The 14,949-nt window shown below is 31.8% G+C and overlaps 1 protein-coding gene across 1 annotated transcript; it reads right to left on the reverse strand.

Annotated features, from left to right (window-relative positions):
- Nucleotides 1–7,962: 7,962 nt before the first annotated feature.
- LOC107934986 (probable aquaporin PIP-type 7a) lies at nt 7,963–9,325 on the reverse strand. The gene is given in 4 exon segments (NM_001327386.1): nt 7,963–8,231; nt 8,320–8,460; nt 8,541–8,839; nt 8,929–9,325. Coding segments are annotated over 4 exon segments (867 nt in total). The 5' UTR covers nt 9,263–9,325; the 3' UTR covers nt 7,963–8,138.
- Between the last annotated feature and the right edge of the window lie 5,624 nt (nt 9,326–14,949).

The following is a 14,949-nucleotide window of genomic DNA, read 5'->3' on the forward strand; positions in this document are numbered from 1 at the left end:
TCAATTCTTAAAATCTATTTTTTTTATTTTTTCCAAGAACACAGGTTTTCTTGGGCACAATTCTGCCCAGGATTTCGAGAAACAAGCATTCGTATAATCCGGTCCCTGAGGATTCGACCCTACTTCCCCTTTACTGTTCTTTTTCTATTTTTATTATTTTACAGGGAATAGGTTATTTTTGGTGCTCTCAACGACCGCATCAGTGTAAATGATTGGATTGGTGTTTCTGTGTTTCAAAAATGGCGAAAGCTTAGTCAAAAATTGAATAACAGAATTCCAAGGTTTAGTTCGATATAATTTTTTTGGAAGAAAATTTTTTTAAGTAAAAATATAATATAAGTGTAAGTATAATATAATAATTACAAGTACTGAGTAAGTAAATGTTGGAGTAACTTTAAAATAGTAATGTTTTTTAAATGGATTGATGGTTGAATTGGTTAGATTATTGATTTATCGATTTAATCGGTTTGATTGGTTTAATTAAAAAAATTTAAAAAAAATTTAAAAAATCTTATTAAGCCGATTCAACTATCGGTTCAATCGATTTATACTAATTTTCAATCTAAGCAATTCAAAACTACTTTTTAAACCGATCCGATTCAAACAAAATTGAAAAATAGAATCAAATCATTATTAGTTTACTACACACAGACAGACGAAGAACATCTAGGCTAAAACTCACTGATGGGATTGGAGACTTATACATGCATAGTTATAGGTGATAGGACTTAAATATTTAGGATTCAGGGCCTTTTCCAACAATGAGAAGACTTCATTGACTTAATTTAATATAAATTGGCTTTATTTTATCGAGAAAATATTTGACACACTATGAGTAGAGTTTTTAGACTCCAAATGAAAAGTCAAGATGATAATAAGTGTACTACAAATTATAGTAAAATATTAAAAATACATATAAAATAAATAAGATACATAACAATTTTTTAAATCTATTTGTGAACTGAGTGAATCAAATATTAATCTTTATTTTATTACTAATATATTTTTAAAAGATTTATTATTAATATTATACCTTACCATAACTAACACTTTTTAAAAAAAATCCAAATATTGAGATTATAGGGAAAATCTTGGCTTTATATGAGCCAATGATTTTCACCTAAAATTGGAAAAGGAAAAATGCAGAAAAGTGAGAATCTGTAATCCAGGCTATACTGTTTTTGGAAGATAATGATGGAGTAATTGGGAATTTATTTATAATTAATTTCCTTAACCTAATCTTGTTTGTTTAATTTTTGTCATTCTAAAAATAATGGCTTCTAATGACTAATGTAACATATTAATCATATTCAGAATCTTTCTGCTTTCATCATTACATATATATATATAAAACCTGGCAAAACCTTTAGGTTAGAGGCATCATTATTATCATTTTATAGTTTATATTCAAGGTTTATAATCAAGAATGAAAAGAGAAAAGTTATCTTCATTTTAGAGTTTATATTTAAGGTTTATAATCAGAGGTGGAGGAAGGGGCTAGAAGGGCCTTGACCCTCTTAAAATATAAATTTATTTTTTAGTTTTTTTAATTTTATATAATTTTAAATTGATAAATAGTTAAATTACACTTTGCCCTAAAAAAGATAAAAGATAAATTTTAATTTAGTCCTTTAAAAATTGGAAAGGTATGAGCTATTAAAATAGTGAAATTACATTTTAGTATTTATTCGTAATTGTCTTTTTCAACAATATTATTTTCAAAGTTTATACCTGTATTTCTCTCCTTCAAAGAGTAATATCCCTTACCATTACCAACACTTGTTAGTTGAACACTTTAGTTTTGAAAATGCCTAAGAAAATTAATATCATAAATCATAGTTTGAAAATCAATTCATATGTTTGAATATATATATATATATTATATTTGAAATTTGAAAATATGTAAGAAAATTAATATCATAACTTTCAAATTCAATCCATATGTTTGAATACATGTGTTTGAATTAATCAAATTCTAATATATGAAACTTTTTTAATAAAAAGAAATGTTATATTAAAAAATTTTAAAAACTATAAAACATAAAAAAAAAATTCAAAATTTCTTAAAATTATAGAAAATAAAAATCATAAATTAAAAAATCATAAAAAAATTTTAAAATAAACAAAATTTTCCTAGATTTGAAATTTAGTCTCTCTACTTTTATTTCGAGGAATTCAATCACTATTTAAGTCTATTTTTTAGCACCATTAAAAATTTTAAGTTAAATTCACTGGTTTGACATTTTAGGATAAACAAAATATTCATTTGGTAATCATGTAACAAAAAAATGATGTTGTAATGAATCTAAATTTAACAAAAGAATTTTTAACGATGTTAACAATTAGAGTTGTATTTTATAATTTGAAAAGTGAAGGGACTAAATTTCAAATGTATAACTATATTATCTTAAAAGAAAATATGATTTTCAAAAAAAAAAAAGAATCATGTTCACATTAATTATTACGTGTTAATGTAATGTCTACAATTGTGACATCATAATTGCAATTGGATACTATGGTTCCAACACAATAATAGGGGGAGCCATATTGCATGGTTCTTCGACATGAGTTTTGTGGAAAGAGAAAATATGATTCACCCTATAGGTGGAGAGTTGCAAAGTAAAGATGTTGAAGCTGGTTATAGAGGAATGAAGAACCGATGAAAGGAAGGCTTGGAGAAGAAGAGGAGAGAGAAGTTGAGAACTTGAACCAAAAATGAGAGAGAGGTTCCCCATCATCGAAGAGTAAGAGGAGTATATGAATAGGTTGGCCCCCTTACCATGTGGAGTGTTTTGATTGGTCGACTTGTCATTCAATGGTTAATTGTTAGGTCAACAAGATGATCTGATGTTTTTAAATTGCAAGGTGTATGGATGATAAGTGATAGGTGGGTTGTTAGAGTGGTTAGGATATCAGGGGTAGCTAACTTATCTACTCCTAATAACCTTGTGGAATAGTTCTATTGGTGAAGGATGAGGACATGGCGAACTAGGTCAGGCGACGAAGGTGGTGGTCTAATGGAGTTCAGTGTCATTCACCTTTTTGGCGAAGGAGTCAGTCGTGGAGAATGAGGCCTTAACAAGGTATATATAACAATTTTCCCTAGTCGAAAAAAAGGTTGCAATATGGCCTTCCTTGATACATGAATGCATGTAAGGCAAATATTACTTACCCATTTTTGTGGGACATTTTCATCAATGCAGAGTACAAATATTCGTAATTTTCAAATTTTTAAATTTCAAACTTTGTAACAGATGACTTAAGTGTTAACTTGATGATTAAGAGTGATTTAAGGAAGCACTATTTAAGACATTGCTTGAGTCGTGTGCATTTTTAGGATGATGATGAAATGTAGGAGACAAGGCAATTCTTGTATTGGTATTGCAATGGTTTCTTGAGAAATATGTACACAAGTGATGTGTTTAGAAATAGTATTTTGAGAAACATGCATGTAATTTATGTATTTGACAAATGGAGGTTAGCTAGGTTCTTTTGGAAATAAGGTAACAATTTTACCTTATTGGTTCTTCGATGTGAGTTTCTTTTTCACTTTCCTTTTTTGATTCTTTAGTTTCTTTATTTGTTCTAATGTTGGGAGTTTTTGAGATTCTTTACTTTGTAGAATGGTCAACGATAATAGGTATAAGCATATTGTTAAGAAGAAAGGTAGTAGGAAAAAGAAGTAAATTGACATATTTGTCAGTACTGACAATTTTGAGTGCGCGCAATGGAGGAGATGAGGGTGTTATTAAAATGTTATGGTTTGCAATTGGACAACTACCAATATGAATTTTTGATTCCAACCAAGGAGAAAACTTTGAGTATGATGTTCATAAAGGGTAAACGTAAGCTAGCCTTTTTATACCATTATACATGTTTGAGGCTGGATTCCATCTTCCTTGCATCCATTTTTTTGTGAAGGTTTTAAGCTCTTATGGAATTGCATGGGGTAGTTAGTGGGGACCTTGTGGTAGGATCTTATAACATATTTCCTTTATTGTTAATGGTGAGGTGAATAACTTTTGGTGGGAGTGTTCTGGAAGATTTATATTATGTCTCCCATTAGTGGAAGGTATTAGATAGGGTTTGTATTCTTCATGGCACATAAAGGTTGTCAGGTCATGTTGGATAACACTAAGAGTAACATGCATCTAATGAAGGAAAAGAATATTCTGAGAAAGGATTGTATGAAACTGTAATTCCACATCATCCTTATCCTTTTCCAATAGGAGAATGAAAAATTAGATTTTTCCTCCTAATTTTTAACATTTTTAGTTGAATTTGAAATTTTTCAAGAGGAAAAATCTGATTTTTCATTCTCTTATTAGAAAGGGATAGGGATGACATGAAATCACAGTTTTATACAATCCCTTGTCGTATATTCTAGTATACCACTACTTTGTTAGGAACTTTCATTTCCTCAAAAGGTAGGTGTTACCATCGAGTGATATGTATACGACTAACCCTAATCCACTCTCGAAAAATGCTCGTCAACGATACCTACACCTTAAAAAAAGTCTTTTATTAAAGGTTAAAGGGACAATTGCCCTTCATAAATTAATGCTATTATTTGGAAGAGAAGAGTTCTAACAAGTTTTGAAGAGTTAACTTATGTTTGGATCTTCAAACAAGCGAAGGTTTAAAATCATGTGGAGAAAGTTGGACGCATAGGGGCATTGATGTTGTTGGAAAGATTTTCCCGGGGTAGAAAAATAACTTGAAGATATTGTAACGCTCTAAAAATCTAAGCAACAATTTTTGTATGTTTTGTTGCATAAATACATGTCTGCTTCAGTGGTTGAGTGTCTTGAGGAGTGTTGGAGAAGTCCTGAGTTCAAGCCTTAGCTTGTACAAAATTTTGTTTTTGCCCCATTATGCTAATTCGGTCATAGGCTTGTGGGTGCCGAAATTGTGTGGTTTTTGATTCCCACTTTTGTTAGCTATTGTTTCTTTTGTTACTTTCCTCTCTATTTTCCTTTCTTTCGGGTTTTTGCAATCGAGGTTCTTTTCTTTTGTTTCTGAAGCCGAGTTGTGTTTTTGAAAGTACCTTTCAGTCCTAGTTGCTTGCGATTTTTCTTCTCCCTCACATCTTTTCTCAAACGGCTTCTCTTTTGGCCGAACACCTATTGCTTTCCTATCTCTCAAATCATTTCAATTTAGCCTGGGGTGATCAAGTCTTTCCTTTTCTTCTTCCTTCTTCTCTCAAGTGCAATTTACTCTTTGTTGGCTGAATATTGCTCTTACATTTATCCTTTGTGTGCCGACTCTTTCTTGTGCTTATTCTTTGTTGATCTTGGTGGTAAGTGCTGCTATTTTGATTTTGTTTTTGTTCACCCTTTTTTTCCCTTTCTGCCGAATTTGTAGTTCTCTTTTAACACCTTCTTCTCTGGCTGGCGATTGTTAGTAGAGTGATTGCGCTAGTTCTGCCTTGTTGTAGTGGCATTTTTGGGGAATTGTGAACTGATTACTTCTCTTCCCTAGTTTCGGTTCTACAATTTCGATAAGTGGTTGTGCGATTGGTTAAATTTATGTGCGTGTATTATGTTAGTTATGTGTTCGTTTGAAACGCAGGTATCTCTAAAGGAGTTTGTAATCGGGTTCGTGTATCGGTTTAAGGGTGGAATCTTTATTAGTTCAGTAAAGGCAAGTATTAGTGAGTTGGCTGTGATAAAGTATAAGAATGGATGTTAATCCTATTGTTATTGATTAAATGGAGTATTTTGGTTGAATGTAGGCTTTGGGCTCGTGGGCTACTTGCGCATCTTCGTTTAAGGTGTGTAATCACACTGCTATTAGTATAGATCAGCAAAAGCTGGAAACGTATGACTATTAACTCTACACGAGCGTACACTCACTCGTGTGGTGATCCAAACGCATAAAACGTGGGCGTTTGACAGTAAAGGCCACCATGAGCGATTTCATGGGCTTAGGCCGGTTTGGGCCACGTTGGGCAGAAATGGCCATGTGGCCCCCACGGGCATGTGGAGATTATTGGGCTAGGCTGTGTAGTTTGCACGGCCAAGGCCATGTTGGGCTTATTGGGCTACATGGGTGTATGGGCCCACATGGGCCGTGTTATAGGTTTTAAGCCTATTTTTACTATTTGACCATTATGGTTGCACGGGTCGCCCGAGACGATTATGGACCTGCTGTTGGGTCGATAAGTATACTTGGACCTCATACTAATGAAATGACTGTTATACCCCTAAGAGGTAAAATGACTGATATACCCCTATGATATGTTTTACTGTATTTGAGCATGACATGTTGCACACACGTATGATAATATGACATGACACATTGCATGGGGGATGGGTTTGATATATTTGGAGGAAGTGTACTGTACTGGCAGCTCTGTTGCAAATACTGTTTAGTGTCGCAACCGGTACTATATTTTGGAGTGTAAGGATGGGTGGGTCGATTTTATCCCCACATGAAGTGTATGGCTAGACGGAGTGGAGTGTAGAGGATGGATGGGTAGGACTTTTGATTGCATTTCTGTTACTGTTACTGTAATGGGTTAAGGCCCACACTGCTACTGATACTGTATTGGGCTAAGGCCATAACTGTTATTGGACTGTTACTAAAATGGGCTTCGGCCCAAACTGTATTTGTCTATGGTGTGACTGATTGTTTGCTTAATAAGGGATTACACACTAAGTTTTCATAAACTCACCCTTCTGTTCCCTGTGCAGGTAATCCTTAGGTGGGTCGGTGCTGCAAGGGACTCGATGGAGGCCACGCAACAGCTATTGCTATTGTTTAAAAACTTTTAATATTTAAGCTATTTAATTTTGGTTTTGTTATGTAATAAGGCCTCTTTAAAATTTTACTTTGGTGTGGGGTTTTACTATTTCGATTTATATCTGCTAGTAATAAGTCGCAGATTTTCAAAAAGATAAATGTTTTCAAAACACCACGCTATTACAACATATCTTTCCGCAACAAACTTTAATTTTAAAATGTAATAACAATCTTAAACAATTAAACTCTTGCTAAACCTACTTGAATTCTTAACAACAATCAAGATACTTAAAAGTTTTGCAAAAAGATCTCTACGAGGGATTTAGTAAAGTATGAACTTTTCAAACAGAACGATGAATTTCAAAATACACTTTAATGTGACATCGTAGATTCGGCCATAACGTCTAGGCTGGGTTTGGGGTGTTATAGATATGTTGGTGAAATATGACCATTGCCTCTACCGAAAATGGGAGTGTAGGAAGAAGAAGGTGCCAATCTAGAAAAGGAAAAAAGAAAGTTGGAACCTCTAGTTTGTAGAAAGAGAACAGAGAGGTATGTGAAAGCTTGAACCAAAATACAAGAGGTCCCTCTTGTTGAGGAGTAAAATGAGTACATGAAGAGGTTAGCCCCTTACACGTGGTGCATTCTGATTGGCCAACTTGATATTCAATTATTCCTAGTTATGTCAACAACATGATGTGTTATTACTAAGATATAAGGTATGTGGGTGACCAATGATAAGTGTCTTGTCAGAGTGGTTAGGTTGTCATCGTAGGAGTACATAAATAGGTTAGCCCCTTACACGTGGTGCATTCTGATTGGCCAACTCGATATTTAATTATTCCTAGCTATGTTAACACAATGATGTGCTATTATTAAGATACAAGGTATGTGGGTGACCAATGATAAGTGTCTTGTCAGGTTAGGTTGTCATGGTAGCTAACTTGCGTACTCTTGGAGGAATAGTTCTCCTAGCAAAGGATGGATTCCTTGGTGAATTAAGTTATGTAGTGAAGATGGTGGTCTATCAAAGTTCAATGTCGTGCATCCTTTTGGTGAGGGTGTTAGCCATGGTGAAGGAAGTCCTTGCATGGGATTTGTAACAAGTTTAAACTTCAAAAAAGAAAATTGTGAGTCAACCATTGAAGTTCAACCTCAAAGTTGTTCCATTTGTTGTTTAACTTCTCAAGGCTGCCTTAAACTATGCTTCAAATTTTTTGAAAGAGAGCACATTTATATTGGACTTTACTTAAATTTGGAGCAATATATTACAGATTCTTACATCCAAATACAAAAGGCATGCAAACAAAAAAAAATGGAAAAACAAACTGAAAGGGTGCATGAGTGGAACTTTCACTTTCTTGAAATCATATGATCATGACCATTGATGTAGATCATTTTGATTTGAAAGGAATGGCTCTGATCACAACAACGTGGTAAAGTGCTGCTAGTGCTGCACCAATGAATGGACCCACCCAGAAAATCCACTGCAATCAAACCAGACCCAAAGTAGATAAGTATATTATTCATGATTAAAAATAATAATAGTGAAAAATGGTGAAACAATTGACTTACATGGTCATCCCAGCCCTTGTCCTTGTTGAAAATGATGGCCGCACCAAGGCTACGAGCTGGGTTAATACCAGTTCCTGTGATTGGGATGGTGGCTAAGTGTACCAAGAACACTGCGAACCCAATTGGCAATGGTGCCAAAATCTACCAAACACATGGTCATGGTTAAAAATCTGGGTTTTTAATGGTTTAAACAATTCAATCATTCATTTGATGAAACTTACAGGGACGTGAGAGTCTCTGGCACTGCGCTTGGCGTCAGTGGCTGAGAACACAGTGTAAACAAGAACAAAGGTACCAACAATTTCAGCACCAAGCCCATCTCCCTTGGTGTAGCCATGATTCACAGAGTTAGCTCCACCACCCAAAGCACCATACCTTGTCTTCCCCATGAACCCTTTAACCACACCAGCCCCACATATAGCTCCCAAGCACTGCATCACCATGTAGAATATTGCCCTTGTCAAAGACAATTTCCTTCCCAAGAACAGCCCAAATGTCACCGCCGGATTTATATGACCACCTATAACATCACCATAACTCATCAATACTATACTTTTCTATCATTTTCCTGAGAAACAAACAAGGAATAAAGCTGATCATATAGTTTACCTGAGATACCAGCAGTGCAGTAAACAAGAGCAAAGATCATACCACCAAAAGCCCAAGCAATCCCTTGAATCCCAACAGTTGTACACTTGGTTTTGTCCTTAAGGACTCCCATCACAGTCAACACCGAGATGTACAAGAATAGGAAAGTAGCAACGAACTCAGCGATTCCAGCTCGGTAAAACGACCATGAAGTCAACTCACTAGGCTCAAACAAGGGTGCTGGGGGTGGCTCAGTGTAATCCTTATCATCTTGGGACTGAGCTGCTGTCCCAATAGGTTGCCTTTCTGAGAACTTGTTAGCTCCCAATCTAACATCTTCTTCTTTCCCTTCCATTTTCCCTTCTTTTTCTTGCTCTGATAAACAATGAAACTTGTAAGCCAAGGGAAGAAAACTCTATGGTTTTGGTGAGTTAATGGGGCCGTTTTTTATATCCCAAGTAGGATAAGTATAAATGAATAAATTAGTTGTTGAAATTTTAATTTCCAGGATATTTAAATATAATGAATTATGGCCGACCAATTGTTTTCTGGCATGGGAAAATGACATGAATAAAACCCATTGGAATGAGGTTGGCTATTGAGACACCTTAGTTTAGTTGGCTTAAATTTTGGCCACATATTTGTGAGCCAAAGATTTTTAGCTACCGCCCCATTGCAACAATGAAGGGAGAGTTAATGATTATAGTGTTTTGTGTGTTATTTTACAATGATTTCTCTTTAATCGATAAATAAGAGGATAATATATTTTAACATATTTGAATTTATATCTTCCTATCTTGATAATAATACTCATATCAATCGAATTAAAACTCAATCGACAATATTTTATGTATTTTAAAATGATGAAATCTTAATAAATTTAATCATATATAAATATTTAAGGTTAAATTTTATTATTATATCAATTTAAAAGGTTTACAATTTTTCTTGAATGCTTAAAAATATATTAAGAGTGAAAAATTTTGAATGAAACCTGTGTAGAATATTTGTTAGGGGAATTAATTGAGAAGACGACAATGATGGAACCGATCCCAAGTATAGAACAGTTGCCATTAATGCTGGAGCAAAGTTCCATGAATTTGGCTGTGTTGAGAAACTGGGAAATCAACCATGTTTAGCTCGTGGGGCGGTGAAGTAGTACTGTAAAATTCAAAGTATCAATTCCTGATTTAAATCAATGCATAACTTAATCGGTTTAATTTTTTATTTCAATTCAATTCTTAAAATTAGTGATGAAATTATGATTTTTATCTCTTAAATTTAAAATTTTATTTCAACTGATTGACTCAATAATTAAAGTATCACAATAAAAATACCACATTATATTAAATCAAAATATATATAAATACTAAATTCTCCAATTAATATAACACAAGGACTAAACTATAAACTTTTTAAGTTTAAAGGAGATAAAACTAAATTTGAAATTTAAAGAGATAAAAATATTTTTTTATCATTGAATTAAATTAAAATTTTATAATTTTTAAAAGAATTAAAAGAACAATTCTTATTTTGGGAGCAAAGTCTCCTGAGAGCAACTCTCTTAAAATCTTAAGACTTCACTTTTTTTCAATAATGTCAAGGATTTATTGACAACATGCAGGGACGAAGGCGGGAGAGGCAGTAGCTTGATAATTTTATAATAATAAAATTATTTTTATCTCTAATAATTTATGATTCATTTTAATTTTTCTAGAATAATTTTTTAATTTCGCGATTGACGTTATGATCAAATTTTATTTGATTATTTAATTAACGAAATTTTGATTAGGTTTTATATGAGCTAATGATTTTCACCTAAAAGGGCAAAAGAAATGCAGAAAACTGACAATCTGGAATCCAGACTATATTGTTTTTAGAAGATAATGATGGACTAATTGGGATTTTATTAATATTTACTTTCGTTAACCTAATCTCATTTATTTAAATAATTCCTGTCATTGTAATACATGTAAAAGGATAACATAAAATAATGGCATCTAATGTAACATATTAATCAAATTCAGAATCTTTCATCATTTTATATATATATATATGCTGGAAAACCCTTTAGGTTAGAGACATCATCATATTTTATAATTTTTGGATTTATATAATTTGTTTGTAAACATGCAAATTTGGTCCCCACTCACCCACCCTTTGCAAAATTTCAAAGTTCAGGGATTGATTTGAACATTAAGCTTAATGATATTAAGCATTCATTCTAAAAGTTTACATTGTAGGTTCGAATCATAGTGGCAACCTTATTTATTGTTGTGAGTTAACCATGATTTACTTTCTCGTCAGGAGTGTAAGTAAATTGCAATTGATTTTCCTTAGTAATTAGTCATAAGTGTAGCGATAAATAATTTATTTTACTTAAATCTTGGTTAACATCAGGTTTTGGGTTTAAACTTCGACAACCCTTTCTTTATTTCTCTCGATAAAATAAATTGATAATAAATTTGATTTGAATTCAACATTTAACTTGAACTTTTTTTTTTCGATTTTATTACATTCACTAAACTCAGTATCACTATCAATTTTTAATTCAACATTCTGATTTTTTTTATTCAATGAGTGTTGTTGAAGCATTTGGGTTACATGAGAGGATTTCTTAGCATTTCATGGTCCTCCAACATGAGATATGTTTCAAAAAAAGTGGTGGGTCACCTTGAAGCTCAAGGTTGTTCTCTCTGTTGTTTAGCTTCTTCTCAATGTCTTAATCTAGGGTTTCAAATTCTTTCAAAGATATTATATATATAAGTTTTTTTTTTGAATAACCTCATTATAAATTTTGATCATATCTTCTTTTTTTATACAATATTTAAAACTATCCATAACCCTTCTCTAACTCTTAAATAGGAGAATAATATGTTTCAACACATTAAAACCCACATCCTCCTGACAACAATATTCATACCAATCGAATATTTCTCTTAAAAAAAGACTTTTTTTTTTAATATTGTATCTTTCACTTACGTTTGGTTGATAATGGCCACTAATTAAAGTAAAAAAAAATTATTAATTTCTATCTATCTTATTATTGAGTAGGATACAAGCTAAGACTATAAGAGTATGTACTTAATAATTGAGAACATGCATTTAATTTATGTTAATCTACTAATTAAAGTGCTACCATTTCTAAATAAATTAGTAAAAGAAATGGACCACATAAATCAGCCCCAAAAATGTATTTAAAGAAATATTTGGGTGGCTAGGTGTTCATTCTTCAATGATGATTTCATACCTAAAATCATATTATATACAAAAAGAAATTTAAAATTGTTTAAAAAATAGGATAAGATTAAATATCAAACCCCAACCGCCCATTTAATTAAGACCACAGTTTATGTTGATGGTATGTCCCAATCGTAGAGCCTCACAAAATGGCTAGTGATGATTTAATACTTTCATCACAAAAAAAGCTAAAAAATTAAATAATTAGAAAAAGGTGTTCAAGTCTTTTTCATTTCAATAAATAAAGCCTTTTGAGAAAACGATAGGTTTGAAGCTTAAATGGAATTTAATTATTTTGGAATAAATGTAGTTTTGTACCACAACTTTAGATTGAAATTCCATTTGTCAATGGGTCACATTGTTTCCTCATCATGATGGGTTAAAGGGAATTATAATTTGATTATATGAGTATTGTATTTAATGTAAAATGATATGAGTTTGAATGCGTTGAAACGTATTATCATCTTATTTATGATCAGATATGGTCAGAAGCTATAAATTTAGTAAATTGGGTTTTTTAAATTTTTAAAAAATAACAAATGATAACATATTATCTGAAACTATGTTAAGTGGATTTACATTTAAATATTTTAAATGATGTGTTATCATCAGATTCTAACATTTCAAAGAATTATACACTATCAGTGTGATATGTTTACATTTTATTTCAAATAAATTCTTCATATCGATTTAATACATAATTTTATATTTGACGGAATATAGATAAGGGGTAAGGCCATTGCTTGCAAAAAAAAAAAACTTTTTAATACTTTTGAAATTTATGAAATTATAAGTTCACATAACGATAAATTTACAATTTGGTCACCAAAAATTTATAATTCATTTTTAGAACAGTTTCTAACTTCAGCCCTAATTTGATGTGCATAATTCTATGCAATATCAATAGACTAGATTATGACATCATCAAAAAAATTTTAAAACTCCAATTTCATTTTTAATGATGTCTTCATCATCTAATTCATTAACATTGCATTAAATATTAATTAATTTTGAGATTTTATGATAGAAATGCTGTTGGTGACAAAGAAATGCAAAAAGATGAGTAAAAACTTTATATATTTCATTTCTCCAGCTTTTGCTTGCTATATTTGTCCCTTCTATAAATCCCAGTTTGAAGTAACCTTGCTTTAGTTTCCATGGAGTTCAATGATGGTATCTTTGATATCTCAATCTCTCTGCAGCCATTTATATATACAGGAACATGGCTAATCCAAAATCCGCGACGTGTACGACCAAGACATCGTCGAGAAGGACGTTGGAAAAGCTTTAGATCGTGAGACGAACAATCGTTGTCTCGCAAACATGATGAAGGTAATCTATAGCAATGTCTTTAACCTTTAAGAACAAAGTTCAAACACTTTGATTGATCATGTAACTAGCTTTCTAAGCTTCCATTAGGCATGAATTTGGAAACTAAAGCCTTGAATTCATTGCCTTGTAATCAATGCTAAGCAACAAGTTACGACTCGAGAAGATTCCGATGTCAAACTTTTCCGTAAAGCATTATATTTCGTTAACGAAGCTCTTTGAACAATAAATGCAAGTTACCGTCGACATACAAAGCTAAGGGAATATAATTAAGTTTTTGATCGGCAGATATATGGTGCTGATTAATTTTAAGCTACGTTCAAAAAGACTATTCTAAGGTGCCAACAACCATATTGGCCACCAAGGGCAAGTGCTAGAAATTTTTTTCGAGGGAGGGGCAGAATTAAGTTACATATTTTTAGGAGAGCTAAAATGTAATTTTACCATTTTATTGATTTATATTTTTATAAGTTTTTAAAGGACTAAATTAAAATTCTATTATTTTTGGAAGGTTAAAGTGTCATTTAACTATATACTAAATTATAATCTTATAGATTTTAAAGGACCAAAAATGCAATTTCACATTTTAGAGGCTAAGGCCCTTAACAATCCTGGTTGCCACTGTTGACTACCTTGCTATTGTCAGTAATGGAGGGAAGCCCAAAAACAAAGTAAAATGGGTACTTTTTTATCCACAAGCCCAATCCGCCCAAATTTAAATTAAATAATTTTTAAAATATTTTATTTAAATTTAATTATAAAATATATAAATATTAATCTATTTTCTTCATATTTTATTTTTAAAAAATAAAACAAGCCACTTGGCTAATCGGTATGGACCAAACTTGAGCTTTTGATGTGAAATTTTTTTTTAGAATCGAGTTATAGCTCACCTATGGATACTTATACTACAAATTCTTTTAAGTTTTTACCACCTTTTTGTATTTTTATAAGTTTCGAACCTTAAACATAACACTCAATTTTGTGTGCTTCTATATGTTTTGAACACTAAATTTAACTCATAAATTAACGTACTCTGCGAAAATAATACTATCTAATAGATTAATAGGTTACCGTTCAACAAAAGTATGTTTGAATATGTGAGTTCGAATCTATAAAAACGAATCGGAAGCATTCAAAAGAAATAATTTCCATTATGCTCTCATGAATTTGTTCAACGAGTTGAATCGAGCTATAACATAATTTGAAAACCATGTGTATCCACATATAAGGCAACACCTAAAACTAACTAACTTGCATGATATTCGCTTTACCTATAATTAACTCAAAGCTACAATTAAATAATATTCAAAACTTTTATTTCATTTAAAATATTTGTATTAAACATACACAAAGAATTCTTTAAATATATGTAGAAACTTAAAAAAGATTAATGCTCGTATTGAATATATACTCTGATTCGACACTCACCCAAATTGAAGTGTATATATATATATTATCATCAACACAAAC

This window comes from Gossypium hirsutum, chromosome A10 (assembly GCF_007990345.1).
Source record: "Gossypium hirsutum isolate 1008001.06 chromosome A10, Gossypium_hirsutum_v2.1, whole genome shotgun sequence".
In the NCBI taxonomy this organism is placed as follows: Eukaryota; Viridiplantae; Streptophyta; class Magnoliopsida; order Malvales; family Malvaceae; genus Gossypium; species Gossypium hirsutum.